This window comes from Schistocerca cancellata, chromosome 2 (genome assembly GCF_023864275.1).
Source record: "Schistocerca cancellata isolate TAMUIC-IGC-003103 chromosome 2, iqSchCanc2.1, whole genome shotgun sequence".
NCBI classification, from domain to species: domain Eukaryota; kingdom Metazoa; phylum Arthropoda; class Insecta; order Orthoptera; family Acrididae; genus Schistocerca; species Schistocerca cancellata.
Window position 1 is genome coordinate 536,594,951 of NC_064627.1, and position 26,609 is coordinate 536,621,559.

General features: G+C 46.7%; 1 protein-coding gene across 1 annotated transcript in view; it reads right to left on the bottom strand.

Moving 5' to 3' along the window:
* LOC126155993 (sialin-like) overlaps window positions 1–26,609 on the bottom strand; it is a 194,055-nt gene that overhangs the window by 151,939 nt on the left and 15,507 nt on the right. Inside the window, exons 2-3 of the mRNA XM_049916270.1 lie at window positions 18,626–18,703; window positions 10,739–10,894 (exon numbers count right to left, since the gene is read on the bottom strand). Coding sequence (XP_049772227.1) covers window positions 10,739–10,894; window positions 18,626–18,703 — 234 coding nt within the window. The remainder of the gene's footprint in view (window positions 1–10,738; window positions 10,895–18,625; window positions 18,704–26,609) is intronic.

Consider the following 26,609-nt stretch of genomic DNA (forward strand, 5'->3'; position numbering starts at 1 on the left):
GTGATGCTATGCCGACATTACGTGCACGATCAATCTCTACCCCATTAGGTTCATAACGTGTTTCCTGGAACAGGAATGCCAAAGCATTACGTGTAGGCCTTGATCCCACTGTATGACTACCATCCTTTTTCTTAAAGGATCCATCCCAAATTTTTGAAACTCTTGCATGGAGGAGTTAAAGCGTCTTGATGCTGGATGACAATCCTAATTTCATCGTTCTTGTTAAATGTCGTTGAAGCTTAAGGTTTATGCGAGAAGTATTCCTGGTGTATGAGTCGCTCATCATATTCCACTAAGATATAGAGAGCGACGACGTCACTCCAATGTTTCAAGCCTACAGATTTAAGAAACTTGTAATTCGCAGGTGTTATCACCTTGCGGTTCTGCTGCAAAGTGCTATGCTGTGCGCTGCGTACGCTAGTTTTATACATATTGTCGTAGATGTAGTCTACAATGATTCCTCACCGCGAAAGTCAACAAGTTGGATATTCTGATCCACAATACGCACCTACAGATAGTCCAGTGTCTGAACTGTCACTGGAAGGTATATAGCGGTGGCAGGAGTCTCAACAATCTTATAAACTGTTCAACTAATGGAAAGAATCCGTAAATTGAATGAACCAATCTATCGTTGAGATCTAGTTCGTTGCAATGTTGCACTCAACTGACAGGGAAAATATCCACTGTCTGATTAGATTTGTAAAATTTATTGGAATCCGTCTTCAAATCCTGTCCCTTTGTGAAACCCAGTAGTGGGCCTATTGAACCTTTCTGCTTAAAGTCAATCGAAGGATTCACTGTTCTTATTTCAGATTTAAGAATACTGATGTCTGCACGGAGTTCAATCCCTTTTCCAGACTCTTTTAAAACTTCGTTTAAATCGTCAATATCATATGCACCAGTTTCAGTTTCTACAGTTTCTTCTTTACCATTAATTTCCAGATGTAGTTTATTGTTAGCCTCTGTGATATTTGGGATAGTGTTGTATGTCTCCCGTCCAATCAGCAATGGTACAATCTCCAACGCTTAAATCAATTGGTGGGAAGTAATTCGCACGTAATACAGACGATCGTTCTTTTAATGTTAGAGTGTACGACATTGCATCCAAACGTCGACTGGTGAATGGGTGCTTAATACCCAGACTTATATATCATTCGTTAAAGTCAGAAGGAATATGATGCATAGATGACCACACAGGTATGTATCAAAATCTTGGTAGCGTCGAAAATTGTAGAACACATATCTCCTGCCTGTGAAGCATCGTAGTAATTCTTCTGGGAAATGCAGATCGCCGAATGAGTCGAAATAGTAGACGTTATTTGTATTTATTTTTTTAACGTATGTTACCCAACGCGTTCCAGGTCCTCCTGCTACATCCAGACTCACAATTTCACATTCTCCTGATTTCCACATAGTCTTCGGTATGTATTCCGTATAAACACACCTCGGAATGTTGAATTTCTTGGTAACAAACTTAAGCAGATCTGTATTTGTAAGCGCCCTGTCTGGTAGGACTGCTAGGGGTTTTTTTTATGAAGAGACCTAGTCCTTTCTTCTATGGTTTCAAGTATAGCCCTTTTCTGATAGCTGCTGCCTCCATCGTGCGGTTACGTCTTCGTACCTCCTGCAATTGCTCCTGAGAGCTTTGTGCATTCTTGACTGTTCTGGCAATAGCCGCAGTACCCCCAGCCAGTGAACCCACCGCCGCGACATCGACTAAGGCAGGAATAAGGAAGGAAATAATTCCACCCGACGTCCTGGGTATTGGTAGAACCCTGGGTGGTTTAATCGATCTTTTTTCTTCGCACTCCTTTCTGCTTCAGGGCGCTTTTATCTGCATACAACGCTGTCAGGGTACAGTTCTTCATGTACCCTTTCGTTTTCATCTTCTTTCTTAGCGCCCTACGTGCAGCGCTCATAACTTGACTGAACTTCTTCACACCCAAATCCAACTCAACTTTACCACGCATAATTTTATCAACTGCAAATGCTTCAGTGCGTTGACCTATATCAATATCCGTATTGCCTTATCTTTACCAGATAAAATTCGATCGGCGGTATGACGATCTTTAGATGCCGCGTAAGCGATGTCGTGTTCCATACACGCTTCGTCGACTACACGTATTCTCTTATCACCGCATGCCAATAGAATTTGGAGTTTAGTTCCGGTTCCACAGTAGTTATATCCAGGAATGTGTAATTCGACTGGTAGTTTGTTGAGAATACTGCCTCCACCTCTAATGCGTCTCCTATCACACATATTGTGCTACTGAGGTGCTTGTGGTCTCCGCTCTCTGTTATGTAACAAATCGTCAGCGTCGATCGAGCTGTTTTGTGATGCGGGAAAACCAAGCCATTTAACCAACGCTCTATTCGCTCGAAGCCGTATGACCCTCTCTACGAGATACACATCTGGTTCCGAGCTCTTCTGTATTTCTTGTGTGTAAAAGCATCCTGCAATTTCGGTACCACTGCCGCCCTTTAAGAGGTAGGTTCTAGGATACGTTCTCCGCACTTTGGAAACTGTGAATATCTCTGTTGACCAGTTTGGCATGTATGATTTCTCAAACGTTGTCTTGTGTTTTGAAATACGTACTAAATCACGTACATTAAATTGCTGTTTGCTCGTATCTACCCTTTTTAATACGATTGTACACTATATCTAGTAGTTTATTATCACGAACATCGATTGGTCTCATTTTTATAGTGCGATGTTTGGTTCGATTATACTGCACAGTTATTTGCGGGAGGATATCGATCCATCTGTGTGAGCCACGAAGATTGAACTGCATCCACATCTGGGTTTCCACTGTTCTGTTCAGACGTTCCACGATACTCGCCTTCAGATGGGTGAACGTCGAGTAGTGATTTATTTCATACCGCTCCATCACAGCCTTGAAATATTTATTGTAAAACTCACCGTCGTGATCTGTCTGAAGGTTGTCTGGGCTTCGATTCGTCCCCGTTCATCCATCAAACACATGCGCGACTTCCTTCCCCGTTTTCGCTTTCGCAGGTAATGCCCAGGCATATTTAGAATAAGAACCATTAAAATACATTTGAATCCGTTATTCACACGTGAATATTCTCTCATGTCGACAAGATCCGCCTGCCACAGGTCGTCCAAACCTTTAATCATAACATATCTTCGAGGGTATGTTTTGCGTACTGGCCGGCCGGTGTGGCCGAGCGGTTCTGGGCGCTACAGTCTGGAACCGTGCCACCGCTACGGTCGCAGGTTCGATTCCTGCCTCGGGCATGGATGTGTGTGATGTCCTTAGGTTAGTTAGGTTTAAGTAATTCTAAGTTCTATGGGACTGATGACCTCAGAAGTTAAGTCCCATAGTGCTCAGAGCCATTTGAACCTTATTTTTTTTTACGTACTGGTCTGTACAGTTCTCGAACTACAGTCCCCACACTTATTCGATGACTCCTCTCTCTCTAAGCACAGAAATTATTGAAACAACTTCATTCGAATGAGCTGTATTATCAGCGGCAGCAGATGCCTTGAGCAGTCGTAACCGGTCTATTAGTTCATTGGGGTCGTCGAAATATACATACTGCAGGAGTCGATTGCTCACTCTTTTACGCTGAATGTCGATACCATCACCACTGCTATTTTTTTCACTGTCCAAAATACTTCTTATAATAGATTTGATTCCACATTGCTTCGACTTATTGCACTCTTACGCAGATCAGTTAAAATTTCTTAGGAAAATAAGGTTCAGTAGACCGGATGTTCTTTGAAATTGTTCATCGCCGATCTGTATCGTTTTTTCATTTAAATTTATAGGCTGTGTGCCCAACATGTATGGTTTCTCACCACTAACAACGAATGTTTTGTCTCTCCTAGCGCCGCTGTGATCGTTAATGAAATCGGGAATAGCGTCAGCGGAATTTTGCTGAGAGTTCATCGAGAGATTCAGTAATTGGTTTGAAGGTTTCTCGCAGTGTCTGCTCCCGCTTCAAATGTCCTAACCTCGGCAACCGTAACTTCTCGCTAACGCCCTTCCGTACCTCAATGACTTTATGCTTAGACGACATCTCTGTGTATACTAATCGGACTTCGGTGCAGCGTGAGGTTTTATATATCCGCTCTTCTTCTTCTTATGCTGATCCCCCTTCTCGGTAACAGCTATTTTCCCTTCAGTTAAGTTACCTATTTTCTTTTCAATTGTGTTAACCCATTCGTACAATGTCCCGTTCTCAACGACAGCTATCCCCCCTTCAGTTAAACCGTTTACTTTCTTCTCGATTGCATTAACCCGATCATTCAGTGTATTGTTCAGTCTCATAAGGGTTTGACAGTACGTCTCTAGTCCCTTGTATACACCTACAACTTTATGTTCGAGAGTTTGAATTTTCGCGTCCACGTACAAGCGACTGTTTTGTCTATGTACGCCCATCCTATCAAACTGAGCTCCCGGCATGCGTGCGAATTTATCCATGGTGAAGTGTATACTGATGTACTCGCCTCTCTCTCTCTCTCTCTCTCTATATATATATATATATATATATATATATATATATATATATATATATATATATATATATATTCCTGAAAGTTCCGCCTGTACCTGCCATCATTCAGTTTTCTTGTTGTATCAATAACGAGAAACCCATACTGTGATTGATTCCACCAATCATACAACGACATGTCGCTTCCTAGATGATCCTGGTAAATGTCTTTTAAATTCAGATTGTCCTGTTTGAATGCTATAATTAGGTTTGCATTAACCCTCACCAGCTGTTTTGGGATTATGGAATATGTCTGACTCAGATAAAATACATCAACAGCCATATGGCGACCGAAACAGAAATATCACCTAATTTGATCTTGGTTTTCCTCAGAAACATCGTCAGATATGAACACTGTGTTTGGCTTTACTTTTCCAGTGGAGGGATATCGCTGCTCTCACTGAATGTCGTGTCTGTCACACCATCTACACCCTTCAGAATCTCCTGTAGTAGTTGGTATTTGGGCTGAAACAGTGTTTTTGAAAATACACATACATGCTCAAAGCGGACTCCATCCGGACGCGTTATCAGCGACATGAGAACATTTGTCTTGCAGCAGTTGGATGGACCTACAATTGTTGCACGTATGTCATCGGGAAGGAGTACGCCATTCTTCTTCTTACGGTCTACTTGCTCACCGTCACAGCTCCAGTTGCTTACAAAGAAGTCTTGATGCTCCACCCACCCTGCCGTGGCACCTACCACGTCATGTACTGGTGTGCAATGGATTTTTATAGAAAATAATGAACACTGTGCCCTTTCCATGATACCGACCATTTTAGGTACTGGCGTGCAATCGGATTTTACGGAGAATTTAGTTAAAGACATAATTTTCGGCTGTTCCATTTTCCCAGTGAAAATACCGGGGTAAAGGCTTTAGTACTTGCAATATAATTAGAGGTAAGAAATAAAAGAACGCATACATGGTCATATACATTCTTTTTTATTCAGTAATCATACACAGGATGCACTACATCAACTGGTTCTTTCTTTATCTTAACGCCAGTACAGAACATAGAAAATAAAGCCTTCTTGTAGGCACAGAATTCAGCATGTATTTCTCTCAAATTCATTGGCAGTACATTAGTTTTCGCCGGCACCATACTGACCCAATGTTCGAAGTCGTCTACACGAACACTGTTCATATTTAGATACTCTGCAATGTCTCTATACAGAGCTTTAACACAACATCTGTTCAGTCTTTCCAATACAGTGGATAGCACCACCTGTAGATCGAAAAAATTTTTAACGGTGGAGTGCTGATTTCACACAGAGTGCAGAACCATTGTACACTGTTCTAACGGATAGGGTTAGAGCAGCACAGTAAATGTCCGGAGGAGGACGGCTCGGGTGATACTCGGCGTTCAACTGCTGCATGATATAGGCTTTTGCACGACAGAGTTCATCCCATTCCACGTCCGTAAACCGCACGTAAATACTTTTGGCTGCATTCTCGATCTCTATCACAATACGCCACTCTCTGTCTGTGGCTGCTTCTATACCAATATGTAAACGTTTCGAACCACTAACAGTTAAATTGTACACTGAAGAGAAGAGTAATGGTGCACAGGGCTTAACTGGTACCTTCTCATCCACTACATCCTCTCTCTGTCCATGCAGTAGCACTGGAATATTCTGAGATGGTGCGTATGATGGAGGCCAGTACTGACCTGCGTCATGCTGATTAGGACCTCCGGTGCACTTGAGCGAGTCAGGGGCTGGCTGGGTGTCTTCAACCGACAATAACAGCTGATTGTTCTGCTTCATCAAGCTGACCAGGTGCGCGACAGGATCCCAGGATGGTGCCGCTGCTGCGGGTCCCGACGGGCTGGGACACGTCGCCGTTGCAGACCCCGACAGGCTGGAGGAGGTCGCATCCGCTGATGTGCAAAGAAGAAGAACCGTTACAAGCGATGATAGAAGCACAAAGACCCTCACACTGCAGTAAACACAGACATTAAGCAGGAGTTGCTTACTCTTCCGCGGCCTCTTCGTATTCCGTTGCTGCTGCGGCTGGACGGCACTGGACGATCTCGACTGGCGCTTTATTCTGGGTGACTGACCGCAACTGAGGCTGCAGAGCTGCTGGGCCTGCCTTATATTCCCGGTGTGTGATCGGATGCTGCGTTACTTTTGGCTACTACCAATTTTAAGCACCTCTGGCGATTTAATTGTGTTAGTGGGGCTACACTTGGGCTTTCCACCCAGGAAGACCAGGGTTCGAGTCCCAGAAAGGGAACCGCCATTTTTAATTTCCCACCAATTCCTGGTTGGGCGATGGGGTGGTATGTCAGCACAGCCCTGGGACAAAGATATTCCCACAAAATTTTTAATTTCCCACCAATTCCTGGTTGGGCAGTGGAGTGCGATGTCAGCACAGCCCTTGGACAAAGAAATTCCCACCAAAATTCGAAATTTCCGCCAATAGGGTAGGTTGAGGGAGGGGTGTGTGGAGGGGGGAGGGGGATGAGGGGGCTGGGGCACACATGCAGCTAAGAAAACACGTGACGTCATCTGCTGCGCGGGGGGGGGGGGGGGGGCGAGGGTGAGTGTGGTCGGGGGCGGGCGGGCGCAGGGGTGATTAATTGATCAATTTAATTAATTTGCATATCAATTTCATATCAAAACTGCGCTCGCGCCGCCAGTTCCCTACTACTAAGGGCACTTCGGTGACTCAGATTTGCGTAACACTGACGATTCTGACTGCACGAGAGAGTGTTACTGTGTCTGTATGTACTGCAACTCTCTGTACTCATTATTTATTGTTGGTACACTGTTCTACACTTCTTCTCGCTTTGAGTTTCTTCAAGCAATTCATTCTGCATGCAGCCATTTTCACTGGCGTTAATGTTCAGTGAATACATCTAGTGCGAAAGTGTAACTGGAGTTTCTGTAATTCCATACACGGTGTCTCTCCTAAGAGTCGTCACACGCCCTTTCTCTGGTGTTTCGACAGATGTTTGCAATTTAGATTTTCCAATGTGTTCCTGGTATCAGCCGAAACAAATATTGCTCATCACGTCTTTCAAGAGACGGCCTTTATCGATGGAAAGCGCCGGTTTTTTTCCCGTTCCAAACAAAATGATTTTTGAAGTGGAATTTTACGTGCCCATGCCATAGAATGGTCCGATATAAGTCTAGTGTGATACTTGTTTCACCGATATGTATTAAAAGGAACAATAGAATAGGAGGAATAATCAGTATTCCAGCAGTGACAGCACAGCTCTGACCAGTGCTAACTGCTAACGCCGCACAGGATAACTGCTCAGTCGGAGCTGGTTAATTTTCGTGTTTTACGGTCCCTGTTAATACATATAGATAACACGAGTATCGCACTAAACGCATTTGGGACCGCTCTATCGGCTGGACACGTAAAATACCGCTTTAAAAATAATCATTTTGTTTGTAACAAGAAACAAACCGACGCTTAGCGTCGACACTGAACATCTCTTGAATGACGCCATGAGCAGTACGTATTTGGCCTGACTGCAGATACACATGCAGAAACGAAATTACAAATATCAGAGGAAACGGCAGAAAAAATGCGCGAGGCGACTCTTAGGAGAACTCGGTATATACTATCTGATCAAAAGATTCTGGACACCCCTAACGCGGAATTGACCACTACATGTCACAAGAGGAGGCGGCGAGCACTGTGTTGTCAGCAGAGAGCAGCAACGCTAGAATGGATCGACTTCGATCGTGAACTAGTCATTTCATGCCACCTCAGTATCAAATCCAATAGGGACGTGTTAACCCTTTTAAGGCAGCGCAAGTCGACTATTGGGGATGTGATTATGAAGTGGAAACGCGGAGGAACAAACACAACTAAACCAAGAACAGGCAGAACTCAGGCACCGACGGATAAGGGCCATCGAGAATTGTTCAGGGCAGTTCAAAAAATCGCAAGAAATCGCCGGAGGGAATCACTCGTTAGCTCCGAAGTGCTACCAACAGTCCAGTTAACGCAATTATTGCGCATAGGGAATAAAAAAAAAAGAGTGGAGTACAGTTCCTTATCAACCACAAATTTCTGTATTCAGAGCTCAGCGACGCTTGAGGTGGCGTCAAGAGCGACGTCGCTGGACAATAGATGACTGGAAACGAGTGATTTGGAAGGGGGGAATCACTCTTTACACTGTGTCAATCCGATGGAAGGGTTTGGGTTTGGCGAATACCTGGAGAACGTTACCTGCCATCTCGTGTAGTGTCAGCAGTGAACTACGGTATGGGGATGGTTAGGGTGTTTTTCACTTATTGACCTTAAGAAAACTATAAATGCAGGAGAAAATGAAGAAATTTTACAGCAGTATGTACTGCGTACAGCTGATGAACTCTTTGCAGACGATGATTGATTGTATGAGCGTGACCGTGCACTGTGTCATGAAGCATCTGGTGAGGACAATAACATTCCTGAAATGGTCTGGCCTGCCCCGAGTCCCGACCTGAACCCAATGAAATTTCTTTGGGATGACGTAGATCGTCGATTTCGTTCCAGAGCCCACAGTTCAAGATCGCTACTTTCTCTGGCTTCGATTTCGCCTCCATTGCCAGATTCCGGTGCCTTCTCTAACAAACATTCAGCCACCTCATTAGATGCTTCCCTAGGATAGTTCAAGCGGCCATAAAGGCGAAGCGTTGACACACCTCATACCAGTATCCACTAATAAGTGTCAGTATACTTCTGATCAGGCAGTGTACGCTCTAGTGTCCTGCAACAGACAGAAAGAAGAAAGGCCGCTGGACCTGATGGGATACCAGTTCGATTTTACACAGAGTACGCGAAGGAACTTGTCCCCCTTCTTGCAGCGGTGTACCGTAGGTCTCTAGAAGCGCGTAGAGTTCCAAAGGATAGGAAAAGGGCACAGGTCATCCCCGTTTTCAAGAAGGAACGTCGAACAGATGCGCAGAACTGTAGACCTATATCTCTAACGTTAATCAGTTGCAGGGTTTTGGAACACGTATTATGTTTCAGTATAATAAACCCAGCTCGCGCTATTCGTCCACGAGACTCAGGGGGCCATAGACACTGGTTCCCAAGTAGATTCCGTGTTTCTTGACTTCCGCCAGGCCTTCGATACTGTTCCCCACAGTCGTTTAATGAACAAAGTAAGAGCATATGGACTATCAGACCAATTGTGTGATTGGATTGAAGAGTTCCTAGATAACAGAACGCAGCATGTCATTCTCAATGGAGAGAAGTCTTCCGAAGCAGGAGTGATTTCAGGTGTGCCGCAGGGGAGTGTCGTAGGACCTTTGCTATTCACAGTATATATAAGTGACCTTGTGGACGACATCGGAAGTTCACTGAGGCTTTTTGTGGATGGTGCTGTAGTATATCGAGTGGTTGTAACAATGGAAAATTGTACTGAAATGCAGGAGGATCTGCAACGAATTGACGCATGGTGCAGGGAATGGCAATTGAATCTCAATGTAGACAAGTGTAATGTGCTGCGAATACACAGAAAGAAAGATCCTTTATCAGTTAGCTACAATGTACCAGGTCAGCTACTGGAAGCAGTTAATTCCATAAATTATCTGGGAGTAGGCATTAGGAGTGATTTAAAATGGAATGATCAACTGAAGTTGATCGGCGGTAAAGCAGATGCCAGACTTAGATTCATTGGAAGAATCCTAAGGAAATGCAGTCCGAAAACGATGGAAGTAGGTTACAGCACACTTGTTCGCCCACTGCTTGAATACTGCTCACCAGTGTGGGATCCGTACCAGATAGGGTTGATAGAAGAGAGAGAGAGAGAAGATCCAACGGAGAGCAGCGCGCTTCGTTACAGGATCATTTAGTAATCGCGAAAGCGTCACGGAGATGATAGATAAACTCCAGTGGAAGACTCAGCAGGGGAGACGCTCAGTAGCTCGGTACGGGCTTTTGTTGAAGTTTCGAGAACATGCCTTCACCGAGGAGTCAAGCAGTATATTGCTCCCTCCTACGTATATCTCGCGAAGAGACCATGAGGATAAAATCAGAGAGATTAGAGCCCACACAGAGGCATACCGACAATCTTTCTTTCCACGAACATTACGAGACTGTAATAGACGGGAGAACCGATAGAGGTACTCAAAGTACCCTCCACCACACACCGTCAGGTGGCTTGCGGGGTATGGATGTGGATGTAGATGTAGACATAGTTATGTGCAGATCCAAATAAAATAAGTAAACCCTGTGAGTAGAGCGAGAGTTGGTGGAGGCGGCAGAACTCACGGTGAGCAGTCCCTGGAGAGCTCTGAGAGCCACCAGGGCGCGGTAGTCGACGCCGGCAGCCAGCGGGATGAGCGCCGCCAGCAGGCACGCGGACAGGTTGCTCGCGCCGAAGATCAGCTTGGGGCCCACGCGGCGAGCCAGCATGGCGCCCGGCACCTGCAACACGGCACAGGCGGCCACCCTCCTCACCAGGCACCAGGCTCTGCTCGTGTGTGTGTGTGTGTGTGTGACAGCAAGTGCGAGTAAACCTCGTGCCGTGTGCAGGCAGAACACCAACTCCACCAGCAAAATTCCTTAAGTACTTTGGAGATATTTTCTGGGTATTTTGCGGTAAGGGACACGTCGTCTATTGTGGCTCGTTATACACTCCTGGAAATTGAAATAAGAACACCGTGAATTCATTGTCCCAGGAAGGGGAAACTTTATTGACACATTCCTGGGGTCAGATACATGACATGATCACACTGACAGAACCACAGGCACATAGACACAGGCAACAGAGCATGTACAATGTCGGCACTAGTACTGTGTATATCCACCTTTCGCAGCAATGTAGGCTGCTATTCTCCCATGGAGACGATCGTAGAGATGCTGGATGTAGTCCTGTGGAACAGCTTGCCATGCCATTTCCACCTGGCGCCTCAGTTGGACCAGCGTTCGTGCTGGACGTGCAGACCGCGTGAGACGACGCTTCATCCAGTCCCAAACGTGCTCAATGGGGGACAGATCCGGAGATCTTGCTGGCCAGGGTAGTTGATTTACACCTTCTAGAGCACGTTGGGTGGCACGGGATACATGCGGACGTGCATTGTCCTGTTGGAACAGCAAGTTCCCTTGCCGGTCTAGGAATGGTAGAACGATGGGTTCGATGACGGTTTGGATGTACCGTGCACTATTCAGTGTCCCCTCGACGATCACCAGTGGTGTACGGCCAGTGTAGGAGATCGCTCCCCACACCATGATGCCGGGTGTTGGCCCTGTGTGCCTCGGTCGTATGCAGTCCTGATTGTGGCGCTCACCTGCACGGCGCCAAACACTCATACGACCATCATTGGCACCAAGGCAGAAGCGACTCTCATCGCTGAAGACGACACGTCTCCATTCGTCCCTCCATTCACGCCTGTCGCGACACCACTGGAGGCGGGCTGCACGATGTAGGGGCGTGAGCGGAAGACGGCCTAACGATGTGCGGGACCGTAGCCCAGCTTCATGGAGACGGTTGCGAATGGTCCTCGCCGATACCCCAGGAGCAACAGTGTCCCTAATTTGCTGGGAAGTGGCGGTGCGGTCCCCTACGGAACTGCGTAGGATCCTACGGTCTTGGCGTGCATCCGTGCGTCGCTGTGGTCCGGTCCCAGGTCGACGGGCACGTGCTCCTTCCGCCGACCACTGGCGACAACATCGATGTACTGTGGAGACCTCACGCCCCACGTGTTGAGCAATTCGGCGGTACGTCCACCCGGCCCGCATGCCCACTATACGCCCTCGCTCAAAGTCCGTCAACTGCACATACGGTTCACGTCCACGCTGTCGCGGCATGCTACCAGTGTTAATGACTGCGATGGAGCTCCGTATGCCACGGCAAACTGGCTGACACTGACGGCGGCGGTGCACAAATGCTGCGCAGCTAGCGCCCTTCGACGGCCAACACCGCGGTTCCTGGTGTGTCCGCTGTGCCGTGCGTGTGATCATTGCTTGTACAGCCCTCTCGCAGTGTCCGGAGCAAGTATGGTGGGTCTGACACACCGGTGTCAATGTGTTCGTTTTTCCATTTCCAGGAGTGTAGAATAATGATGTAGTTACGATTTATTGGGGGTGTTAAACCAGTTATTTCTGTTTCTGTCAATGTACCTTCGTTTCAGTGAAAAACACGGACGAATCCGGTTTTGTATAGTCATCTCTGTACAGATTCAGAATTACTGCTGCTCTATGAATAAGTACAGTCGTGGATTTGGGGAATTCTTGTAAATCTTGGGCCATTATGGCTGGCAGGTAGTAGTTGTGGGACCGATTGACACATCGGATGGCAGGCGCGGGCGATGTTGATATTTTACAAATGAGTCTTCGAAGCAGGTTTACGAAACCGCTCGCAAGCTAGAAGGCACGGCCCAGCGGGCACTATATACGAATGTGAAGTAATCAGGGCAGCACAGGGCACCGATGTGCTGTGAAGAACCCATACGTTGCAGTTATAACACCGCCTAGCGACCTCTGTGTAGGGGTCGAAGCCGGCGGAGGAAAGCCGACGTTTTAATTATCAAAGAGCACTCCACTCGTCCCCTTCCGAGGAACTACGTCAAGGGCGTAGAGAAAAGACGTATAAATAAGCGAATCCTGAGGCTAAAAACAGGGCAGTCGTGTCATCATTCTGTCTGCGTCTAGTACGGGGGAGAATGACGGTTGTTCAAGTTGCAGGCCAGCCGCGACGACCTTCTGGTGATGGATATCGGCGGCCAACCGGCCCGCAGAAGCTACCTTCAACCTCCGCTACAAGGACGCGTCATTGTGGAGCAGCGCGTTGCACCGGAGCGCGGAGCGAGAGGGCTGCTAGTCTCCGCTCTCTGGGCGGCATCGTCCGGCGGACTGTAAGCTGCCGTCCGCAGGGGCGGCCTGGGGCGCGAACTCGCGGCCTCCAAGGTGCAGAGCTGTCTGCGGGCACTCGACGAGCTGCCCTGGGCGGACGGCTAGAGTTAAGGCTCACACAACGGCGGCGGTCGGCTGCTTCCCTTCGGCCACGAGTGGCGGTTGAGGGAGAAGTCAGCCGTGTTCCGAGCCACGGGCATAGTTAACACACCTGACAGCCACATAGCCGACGCGCGAGTAGGATCGCTACTTCCACAAGGCTGGGCAACTGGACGCCGACGCTTCAATCCCGGCATTCGCGCGGCTCTCACCCACGCTCGCTGCACGGCGCCGTCGCAGAGTTCAGCGCAGGGTCGGCTGTTTACTTTCGATGTAATAAAGTCAATGACACACTTGCGACGCATACAGGCAAACTGTTCATCTGTAAACCTATGCATAGTGTTGTGTATGAATGTTAACGTAAAACTAACACTGCCACGAAAAACACACCCGTTGCAGAACTACACAGTACTGAACGCGAGTTTGAGGTCAAGTGTGAACTGGACATTAATGTTCTCAGTAGCAAGGACGATGAGTGAATGGCGAAGGTTTGTTTCCATATAAGTCACACAACGCATATCTTCGACATTTTCAGTGCGCAGACATTTTCAGTGCAACACAGATACAAAGATAAATCTCAGTTTGAAATCATACGAAATACAATTGCTCTATAATGAGGTACCTGAGACCACAGGTCTCTGATACCAAAATACTTAGGAAACGCCCCTCGACAACTTCCAAAATTTTGTATGTGGTACTGGGGTTCACCCTGTATAAATGTCTTGTATTGAAAGATGTCCTACATAACCTAACTTATTATGTTAGCGTTGACAACATGATGCGGTAGCTGAAATGAGCACAGTACCGTATGAAATTCCTACGTACTGAAATCAGAAAGTCTAAAAGATGTAATATGGAATCAGACAGTACATGCATGCGTTCCTGAGAAAACTCACTCCAAGCGAATTCACAAAGCATTAACAGTGATTACTGACCTACCGCATCCACGACATGTGCTATGGGAAACATTTAGGGCCACTGTGCGGGGAAACAACGGTGACCATCGTTCTTCGAAGAACTCGTGTGTCTTGCTCACCTAAAGAGCTCGAGAATTGTTCTGCATTTTGATTTTCCTGAAGGAGGGGCATTATAACGGGCTCCAAAACCTAACTGACGCAGTGATTGCCCGCATCTCGTGGTCGTGCGGTAGCGTTCTCGCTTCCCACGCCTGGCTTCCCGGGTTCGATTCCCGGCGGGGTCAGGGATTTTCTCTGCCTCGTGATGGCTGGGTGTTGTGTGCTGTCCTTAGGTTAGTAAGGTTTAAGTAGTTCTAAGTTCTAGGGGACTGATGACCATAGATGTTAAGTCCCATAGTGCTCAGAGCCATTTGAACCATTTTTTTTTTTTTTTTTTTGACGCAGTGATTGATCGTTATATTGTAGTCAACACGGAGGAGTCTAGATTACATGTTGTGTCCCATGGCGACTAGAGTTCCACAAGTGCCATTTGTCCACCTTGCTGCTCAACAATACAGACTGCCACATTGCAATGGACACGATAGTATCAATCATACTTGCAGCCACCACTGTAAGACAGGATGAAGTAGAGCTCGTCTGTAAACACTATGTTTTGCTGCCCAGAACGGCAATGACTATATTACTCTCTCCATCACCATCTGACGTGTTTATGGCATGTGTAATCTGGCAGCTGATGAAAGGCATGCATGCCATGAGTCCATACCACAGCACAGTGATTGCCAGGATTAAGCCGTCTATTTTTATAATAATCCCTCCTCCTGGCCATTTTGCATGTGATATTTTCTGCAGTTTGGCTAGAGCCATGTTTAGCCAGGGTAGACAGAGAGGCACAGGGCAGTTACTCTGACAAGGAACCTCCCCATCGCACCCCCCTCAGATTTAGTTATACACTCCTGGAAATTGAAATAAGAACACCGTGAATTCATTGTCCCAGGAAGGGGAAACTTTATTGACACATTCCTGGGGTCAGATACATCACATGATCACACTGACAGAACCACACGCACATAGACACAGGCAACAGAGCATGCACAATGTCGGCACTAGTACAGAGTATATCCACCTTTCGCAGCAATGCAGGCTGCTATTCTCCCATGGAGATGATCGTAGAGATGCTGGATGTAGTCCTGTGGAACGGCTTGCCATGCCATTTCCACCTGGCACCTCAGTTGGACCAGCGTTCGTGCTGGACGTGCAGACCGCGTGAGACGACGCTTCATCCAGTCCCAAACATGCTCAATGGGGGACAGATCCGGAGATCTTGCTGGCCAGGGTAGTTGACTTACACCTTCTAGAGCACGTTGGGTGGCACGGGATACATGCAGACGTGCATTGTCCTGTTGGAACAGCAAGTTCCCTTGCCGGTCTAGGAATGGTAGAACGATGGGTTCGATGACGGTTTGGATGTACCGTGCACTATTCAGTGTCCCCTCGACGATCACCAGTGTTGTACGGCCAGTGTAGGAGATCGCTCCCCACACCATGATGCCGGGTGTTGGCCCTGTGTGCCTCAGTCGTATGCAGTCCTGATTGTGGCGCTCACCTGCACGGCGCCAAACACGCATACGACCATCATTGGCACCAAGGCAGAAGCGACTCTCATCGCTGAAGACGACACGTCTCCATTCGTCCCTCCATTCACGCCTGTCGCGACACCACTGGAGGCGGGCTGCACGATGTTGGGGCGTGAGCGGAAGACGGCCTAACGGTGTGCGGGACCGTAGCCCAGCTTCATGGAGACGGTTGCGAATGGTCCTCGCCGATACCCCAGGAGCAACAGTGTCCCTAATTTGCTGGGAAGTGGCGGTGCGGTCCCCTACGGCACTGCGTAGAATCCTACGGTCTTGGCGTGCATCCGTGCGTCGCTGCGGTCGGGTCCCAGGTCGACGGGCACGTGCACCTTCCGCCGACCACTGGCGACAACATCGATGTACTGTGGAGACCTCACGCCCCACGTGTTGAGCAATTCGGCGGTACGTCCACCCGGCCTCCCGCATGCCCACTATACGCCCTCGCTCAAAGTCCGTCAACGGCACATACGGTTTACGTCCACGCTGTCGCGGCATGCTACGAGTGTTAAAGACTGCGATGGAGCTCCGTATGCCACGGCAAACTGGCTGACACTGACGGCGGCGGTGCACAAATGCTGCGCAGCTAGCGCCATTCGACGGCCAACACCGCGGTTCCTGGTGTGTCCGCTGTGCCGTGCGTGTGATCATTGCTTGTACAGCCCTCTCGCAGTGTCCGGAGCAAGTGTGGTGGGTCTGACACACCGGTGTCAATGTGTTCTTTTTTCCATTTCCAGGAGTGTAAGTTGGCACAGTGGATAGGCCTTGAAAAACTGAACACAGATCAATCGAGAAAACAGGAAGAAGTTGTGTGGAAGTATGAAAAAAAATAAGCAAAATATACAAACTGAGTAGTCTATGCACATGATATGCAATGTCAAGGAGAGACCGAGCTCGCGAGTGCCATGGTCCCGTGGTTAGCGTGAGCAGCTACAGTACGAGAGGTCCTTGGTTCAAGTCTTCCCTCGAGTGAAATGTTTAATTTTTTATTTTCAGACAATTATTGTCTGTCCGTCCGTCCGTCCGATGCGATCACTTTTTTGGGAGTGATTATCACATCCACAAGGAAACCTAAATCGGGCAAGGTAGAAGAATCTTTTTACCCATTCGCCAAGTGTACAAGTTAGGCGGGTCGACAACATATGCTGTCACCAGTGTCGTATAGAATATATCAGACGTGTTTTCCTGTGGAGGAATCGGTTGACCTATGACCTTGCGATCAAACTTTTTCGGTTCCCACTGGATAGGCACGTCCTTTCGTCTACTAATCGCACGGTTTAGCGGTGCGGTCGCAAAATACAGACACTAAACTTATTACAGTGAACAGAGACATCAATGAACGAACGGACAGATAATAATTGTCTGAAAATAAAAATTAAAACTTTTCACTCGCGGGAAGACTTGAACCAAGGACCGCTCGCACCGCAGCTGCTAACACTAACCAAGGGACCACGGCGCTCAGAACTCACTTTCTCCTTAATGTTGCATATGATATGCATAGACTACTCAGTTTGTATATTTTGCTTATTTTTTTCATACTTCCACATAATTTCTTCCTGTTTTCTCGATTGATCTGTGTTCAGTTTTTCACGGCCTATCCACTGTGCCAACTTATAACTAAATCTGAGGGGGGTGCGATGGGGAGGTTCCCTTGTGAGTACGGTCTCCCCCCTCGCCGCCTGGAGTTTTGACTCACCTTTCACAGGCGAAAGCGAGGGGATGAGACCAAGCGTCCACTCACAGCAGGTATAGCCCCAGCATTGTTTAGATCAGGCGCTTCGTAGTGTCGGTCCGTATCGGTCCGGCAATTTTTCTCATAATGCACCCTGCGCAATAGGAGGTCCAGGTCTGTATCACCTGTGCTTGCGCAGAATCATGGTTTTTACTAGCTGTGCCACTCGGGGAGGGGGGGGGGGGGGGCGTAGTTGGTCCTCAGAGGCTGAGAATACATACTCGTATTTCGGCAGCAGATGGAGAGAAGTGATATTTCCGCTGTCAGCACCTGATACGTTGCAGACTGTAGCGGATTACGACGTTCGTAACTTTCTACACTACTGTAAGCAGAATATGGTGAGAAACTGCACCTTAGCTTAGCAGGGTATGTGACTTACCGAGCGTTGGTAGAGTCGCGTAGGCTCTTCGGATCTTATACCTTTCTCAAGTGACTGAGAGCTCGATCACGACTCGATCAGTGATGTCATTTCCATGTCGTAGTTGCCTACCCTTCGGGCGCAATATTACATTAGAATCATTCCATGTTAGTAATTGTGAATTTTCGTGATCTCAACATTTTTTCCAGATCGAATAGACCCTTTGATTAACTCTTGCTCATGACATGTTAGTAGAGAACGTTATAATAAGTAGGGTTTAAATTGGGTCAGTGTTTCATTTATTGTTAAAAGATCCACTTGTTTATTACCTTCTGTGAGGTACGACAGCCCTTTCCTATTATTAATCCACTTCGCTACATTTCTATTAAATCATCTGATCCCATGGGAAGCGATCTGATTATCAGATCAAATCGATGCGTTTCATTTCGACATCCGAAGGGGGAGGGGAGTATGTTAAAAGCTAAGTTTACCCCCCGGACAGTGTACCGAAGAAAGCAGCTTGGCCACAGCGTATGGTATGGTGGGTAGTGAGTGGTGCAGCGTTCTCACCTGAGTGGACCAGTGCAGCCAGAAGAAGGCCCCCAGCACCAGGGCCTGCTGGTGCTCGTCCCAGTCGTAGTGGCCATCCTGTAACAACACCATAACTCTTACGGATCTGGCAGTTCAAGCCCGTCCAGGCTGCCGAGGGGGAAGATGGCGGGATGGAGTAGGTGGTTGGCAGGCGCGATTTACTAGTAGAGGTAACATACACCGATCAGCCAGAACATTCTGACCATTGACCTCCTATCGATATAAACCCGTCCACGCTATATCAGCGCCACCTGGCGAGGAATAACTGCTACTCAGACACAAGCTCGATGCACGTAGTGTCAGTGAGCATGCTGTGTAGAATGGGGAAGAAGCGCGAAATTATCTGACTTTGACCTAGGTAAGATTGTAACGGCCCATAGGCTCGCCACGAGCATTTCGGAAACTGCACGTCTTGTCGAGTGTTCGAGGAGTGCTGTGGTGAGTGTCTTCGACAGGTGGCGAAACAACATCCAGATGTCGTGGGGTTGGGAGGCGACCCCTCATTACGGATGTCGGACGATGTAGGCTGGGCAAACTGGTAAAAGGGGACAGGTGGCGAACTGTGGCGGAACTAACAGAGTACAAGAGTATTTGAACACACAGTGCACTGAACAGTCCTAAGGATGGGCCTCCGCAGCCGACAGCAAGTGCATTTGCCAGTGTTACCACCACGACATCGGCCACTACGACTGAACTAGCCCGTGACCATCGGCATTGGACGTTGGCCCAGTGACAATGCATGGTCTGACGAATCCCATACCATCTTCATCATGCCGATGGGAGGGCGCGAATCCGTCATGTTCCAGGGGAACAGTTCTTTGACACATGTACTGCGGGAGTGAGACAAGCTGGCGGAGGCTCCATTATGCTTTTAGGACCATACACGTGGGCATGCATGGGTCCAGTAGAGTTCGTGCAAGGCACCATGACAGTCAAGGAATATCGTACACTGGTTGCAGACACTGTACACCCGTTCATGACGATCATGGCATTTTTCAAAAACATAAAGCACCAAGTCACAAGGCAAGAGCGTGATAGTCACAAGGAAAGAGTGGTTCGAAGAACGCAATGGCTAGTCCCAGTTGATGTGCTGGCACCCCAACTCGCCAGATCTGAATCCGATCGAACACACATGGGGTGTGATTCGACGTGACGTCAGAGCTCATCGCCCCCCTCCCCGCAATTTACGGGAATTGGATGACTCCTGTGTGCTGATGTGGTACCACCTCCCTACAGTGACCTAGCAAGGCCTTATTCCTTCCATGTCACTACGAGTCGCCGCTGTTATCCGTGCCAGAAGTGGACGTGCCGCATATTAGGTAGGTGGTCATAATGTTCTGGCTGATCAGTGTAAATAAAATCAAAAGAACTCCGTGCTTGTTACAATGACACGGTTTAGACTGGCGCACTCCACTACATAGTCTAACCCCTCCCCCCTGAACCCCCTCCTCTCACACCTGAGCACAGAACGTTCATAGCACCATGTGAAACCGCCAGAAAAGTCTTTCTTTGGGGTGTTGTTTATTTCGTGTGTCACAGTTCTGACACTCCACTCCTTTTCTCTTTCGTCAGACATCAGCAAAACAGACTTTCAGTGCGTTTGCGTCTACAGAATAAATGACTGGGGTAAGGAGTGGACCCTTATTCTGTGACAGAGCACAACGGTGTTTTTCTGTGCACATATTGTTTTTAATTCAGGATTATTGTCAAAGAAATACACGAATTTACAATGACAATGTTAGGACAGTTGTCAAGATAACGCATTTCGTCCTGTTTAATCGAAATAACTCTAAACACAGCCGGCCGCGGTGGCCGAGCGGTCTAGGCGCTTCGGTCTGGAACCGCGCGACTGCTACGGTCGCAGGTTCGAATCCTGCCTCGGGCATGGATGTGTGTGATGTCCTTAGGTTAGTTAGGTTTAAGTAATTCTAAGTTCTAGGGGACTGATGACCTCAGATGTTAAGTCCCATAGTGCTCAGAGCCATTTGAACCATTTGAACTCTAAACACAGCAATATCAAATTTTAAATAGAAGGTTCTTTACAAAATTATTCTTACTACTACATCGTGAAGTTGTCCAATATTACGACAAATCATCCGATTCTAGTTTCGAGTTCGGTACTATTTAGCATGACAATCAAGTCTACGGAGGATGGTTAGTTTTTGTGACAAGCTGAGAAAAAGATTACTCAAGGTTGCTCGAGTTCACAGTGGACGTAAGCTGGTGAATCAATGAGTTTACGCCTCTGCTAGCGGTATTTACCTTAGCGGCGATGAGCTGTTGGCTGCATTGCTGCTCTCGTCCTCTGAAAGTCCTATAAAGGCTAATCAAAATCTTTGCTGATTTTATCAGTAGAAACTATGTTTCTCATTAGGCAAGAAAACATGCACTCACCCACAGTCTTGAAATATGGCAATATGCACATGCATGGATGGAGCAGCATGCATATTACAGTGTCCTCTCAGTTCTCGCAAGAACAATTAACTATGTGGCTGTTTCGTTTCTCCGCTGTTGGAGCTCAACGACGCTCCAGATAATATGTAGCTGAATGTCAGCCAAAGTGAACATGATGTTCACTCAAAATTCCTCCTTTGCGTCGTACAGAGTGTGATGCGCCCTGTTCTGCGCTTGACGCTGGTTCAGAGGAGAGTCCCCGAAATTTTCTGTCTTGTGTCTCTTGTAGCAAACTGTCCCACACCTGGGTCCTTTCATGATCCACATCACGTCTTTGTCCGACCAAGAGGAACATTCCTTTTTATTTTGTGGAAACGGTCTCTGCCAATCGCAAAGGACCTACCATCAAACTGCATCGAAATTTCGGCACTTTACTCCTTTCTAGTTCCTCTGAGCCAATCGGACATTTTGTGCCCGCTCCAGACGCCTAAAAGTCACATGCGTACATCATGAACATACCACACGCAGTTCACGTGATCGACTGTATCACCAGTTTGTTCGTATCCATCTGGAAATTCCCCAACACAGTTTTCTAAAGCTTCTTTCCGTACCACTCTGGTGGCCCACTACTTGCCCTGCTGGATGAGTCACCTGGCCCATTCGTTGTCCCACGCTGCAGGTCGCTTTAAGAGCTTTCCATTGTACTTGGCCCGTGTCGTCACCCCTCACATCTGCTCCCAAACGAAACGTTTCCTCCAGCAGTCAACAAAGCATCTGGCTTGTGTTCATGTATTAGAGTGTAATTCTGGTTTCTATGTGCAATTATAGTATTTCTGTTTTTTTAATTACTTCAGTGTAAATGGTGCTTAAAATACCTTGTCTTATTGAGGAAGAACCGTGCCAGATGTGTATGTTGCATCACACTTCCACACACAGAACATCTACATTTGTGCTTTGTTGTTTCGTAGCTTTTATAGTTGCTGGGGGCTTAATTAATTAATGACTGAACCTGTGACCAAGAGACATTGTTAGTTAGGACATTAGAAATAAAAAAAATTTTCTTTACCTTCATATATATTGACGAAACATACACTCTGATCATTACAACATCCGCAATCGAACAGCATCGGCTGTCTAGCCCATCAGAACAATTGCATACAACATGCTCACAACTAGTCACGGCTTCAACAGATCTCCTACTGCCCACTTCTCAATAAGCTCTCTCCACGACGACTTCTCGACGAGCACTCTCCACTACCACTTCTCAACAAGCACTGCCAGTGGAGGCGGCGGAATAAAACTCTTTGGCGCAATCTCTGGCGCTGTGACTCAGTGTAGCCACCATTCAATGTACAGGATTTACGTTCAATGTGTTAATATTGTCGATTGAGTGTCATCCCTTTGCATTGCATACTGTACATTTTAATAGACAAATCTGCTCATTTTCACTCAAGTATGTCAGGGGACATTCACCTTCCTGTTACGAAGTATAAAAACTCTCATTTAAGGTGCAAAATTAACATTCATTTAATCTACCACCTTACACAGTGACTTGAACTTCTGTTATGTCGTCAAGGTGGGCCCTTTTGTAACCTTCTGTACGTTGTTGTTTTGTAATACATTCGTACTGATAACATCAAATCTCGTTACCAATGGTAATTTTGTTCCAGAAAAGAACTGTCTGCATTTTGCGCTTCAATCAAATTGGGCAGGCAGCTTTTGTTCGACAGACAAGGGATGTGGGACAAACTTCTCACACACCTTTCTATTCTTCAAAACATTCTGGAGAGTGTCTCGAACACCTGATTTACAGACGTTCAGTTTGTTGCTCCACTGCGATTTGTGACACACTACTATCAGACATCCACTACTAATCACTGCCTGCTCGCAACTGACTGATCGAATGTGCATATGTTGTTTATAGTTGTCAGTTCAAGACACCACAGTAGTTACTGTGATGACGTCGCTTATATGCCACGAATAAAATCAACTTCGGAACATTTTGGGCATGCATTGTATTCATTGCTAGTGGTGTACGTTTTCCAAGCCAGTGTGAAAGTGTAATGGAAATTGTCAGAGAACTTAAATGGGAATCGTTGGAAGAAAGGCCATATAGTTCTTGGTAAATTTCGCTGAGTAAATTTAGAGAACATATATTTGTAGAGATTTCGTGATGGTCCTGCTGCTTCCATTGTATATCTCTGGTATGGATCATGAGAATGAAATAGGAGAGATTAGGACGCATGCTGAGGCATGTAGGCAGTCATTTCTCCTTCGATCAATACGCGAAGAGAATAGGACATAAAACTGGTAACATTGGTACGAGGTACTCTCTGTTATACACTGTACAGTGGCTTGCGGAGTATTTATGTAGATGTAGATCCTTCTGGAAGTAGTTACTTATATTGCTACAGAGCGTTTATCATGTGGTTTTAAACCATTTTCGGGAATCAAAGTGATACTGGCAAGCCATAAGACGTCTAGTCAGAAGGTAGCGATTATGAGGTCGAAATAATCAAGCAGCTACGATGAAAGTGATATAGTTCTTTTATACAGATTCATCCCTTAGTGCGGCACATTTTTCCCAATGATGGATGCGGTGGGGAAGACCTTGGTTGTAGGAGTCTTCATTTTGGCTTTTCTGGAGAAAATAATTTCGTCATCATTCTGGAAATGCCGGTCACGCATAGGTTTCTGCATTCGAAGAAAGAGTGAGAAATCACTGGGTGCCTCATCAGGAGAGGACAGGGGATGCTGCAAAATTTGACAAAGGAGTGGCAGTCGGCCGTAGTGGCCGAGCTGTTCTAGGCGCTTCAATCTGGAACCACGCGACTGCTACGTTCGCAGGTTCGAATCCTGCCTCGGGCATGGATGTGTGTGATAGATAGACAGTTGTGCAGGCATGAAACTAATCTAAAATGGTCACTGAGTTAGCTACTTGCAGATAGAAGTTGGGGTTGTCCATAATCTGCCATATAGTCGGGAGAGATGTATCAGCGTTATTTGGGAGAGATGGGCCACTTGTTTCAATGTGGGAGAGACGGAGCACAATTAAATTTAACTTCAAGGCATGTGGAATAACGCCACTGAAGATGGCGGCAGTCCCAGGCTATGCTTATTTGTCGGAAGATACGTCTGTGCCAACAAATGGAAGAGCAGAATCTCATACACGCATGCTAGCCAACCATTTCAATTGTCATGAAAAGACTTAATAATCGCAAGCGCATTGGAAAAGCAAGGTTATATGTGCAAGTCAAATTCATTCACCGAAACAACGTCGGGCTCTACTCCTACTGGACCTAAAATTTCCAATATTACCGTCTTCAAATCTGACTACTCTCAAGCCAACAGAAAGAAAACTTTTCGAAGAAATTTCATTTGTTCCTTCTATTGGCAAAACCATGATTTTTAAGGGAAAGCTAGCGGCAGCAACTGCATCCTAAGGCCTAAAGTCTACTGGAAATATTGACACTGTAAACAAAAAAGAGGGATGAGAGAAGAAGGGAAACAGAAAAAACGCACAAAAGATCACCAGCGGTAAAAACTAGTTAAGAGAAAAACAGACTGAATAAAATTTTAAAAAAATATACTGCAAGTAGTTCACCATGTTCATCACATGCAGGCATTGTAGAAAATTACGAAAACGACTTCCATGAATGCAATGAAGATGAATGTGTTGGGTGTGGTGAAATCTATTACAAACCTAATAAAAGTGATGATTGGATTCAGTGAGTTTCCTTTTCACGATGGTAACGTGAATGTTGTTCAACATTTGGTAATAAAAGTAATTGCCGTGGTGAGAAAGAGTCAGGTTCACATTTGAACAAAACCAACAACTTATTAGAAAAGCCAATGTCCAATAAAGATTTGTAGCAAACTTATAAAACTGTTTAGAATTAAGATATTTAATAGTATACACTGATGAGCCAAAGAAATTAGTACAATTGCGTAATTTCGCGTAGCGCCCCCGCGAGCGCGCAGAAGTGCCGCAACACGGCGTGGCATGGACTCGACTTATGTCTGAAGCACTGCTGGATGGAATTGATAACATGAACCCTGTAGGACTGTCCATAAATCCGTAAGAGTACGAGGGGGTGGAGATCTCTTCTGAACAGCACGTTGCAAAGCTTCCCAGATATGATCAATATTGTTCATGTCGGAGGGGGAGGGGGAGGGGGAGGGTTTGGTGCCCAGCGGAAGTGTCAAAACTCAGAAAGGCGTTCCTGGAGTCACTCGGTAGCAATTCTGGACGTGAGCGGTGTCGCATTCTCCTGTTGGAATTGCCCAAGTACGTGGGAATGCACAATGGCTATGAATGGATGATGCAGGTAATCAGACAGGATGCTTACGTACGTGTCACCTGTCAGAGTCGTATCTAGATGTATCAGGGGGTCCCATATCACTCGAGCTGCACACGCCCCACACCATTGCAGAGCCTCGACGAGCTTGAACAGTCCCCTGCTGACATGCAGGGTCCATGGATTTATGAGATTGTCTCCATACCCATACACGTCCATCCGCTCGATACAATTTGAAACGAGACTCGCCCGACCAGGCAACATATTTCCAGTCATCAACAGTCCGAAGTCTGTGTTGGCGGGCACAGGCGAGGCGTAAAAGTTTGTGTCTTGCAGTCATCAAGGGTACATAAGTGGGCCTTTGGCTCCGAAAGCCCATATCGATGATGTTTCGTTGACTGGTTCACACGCTGAAACTTGCTGATGGCCCAGCATTGAAATCTGCAGCAGTTTGCGGAATGGCTGCGCTTCTGTCACGTTGAACGATTCTCTTCAGTCCTCATTGGTCCTGTTCTTGCAGGATATTTTTCCGGCCAAAGCGATGTCGGAGATTTGATGTTTTACTGGCTTCTTGATATTCACGGTGCACTCGTGAAATGGTCGTACGGGAAAATCCCCACTTCATCGCTACCTCGGAAATGCTGTGTCCCATCGCTCGTGCGCGGACTGTATCACCACGTTCAGACTCACTTAAATCTTGATAACTGCCTTTGTAGCAGCAATAACCGATCTAACACTTGCGCCAGGCACTTGTCTTACATAGGCGTTGCCGTCCGCAGCGCCGTATTCTGCCTGTTTACATGTCTATGGTTATTTGAGTACGCCTGCTTATACTAGATTCTTTGCGGCTTCCGTGTAATTCTGTACACATTACAACATGCTACAGATAAAAATATGTAATTGTAACTGAGTTTTTTCTTCATGTATAGCCATTTTTATATGGTCCATCGCTCCCAATAAGCTGGTCCATCTCACCCATGAGTGAGTGGATGCAATGGACCACTGATGTAGATTTTCATTTTGTCAAATCACTTGTATTTTAAGTGATAGTTCCTCAATAATACTTATATTTATATGGTACACTATACGTTCATGCTGCTAGAAGTAAAAAAGAATTGAAAAATACACTAATTTTATGCGGAAGAAAAAAAGTGGTTCAACTCTGTAGGACTTACTGTAAGTAACTTTATTTTCTGGGAGCGATAACTGCAACTTCATGACTACCCTCGTGTTAACACCGTTTTACAACCGTAGCATTGCCGATAGTTGAG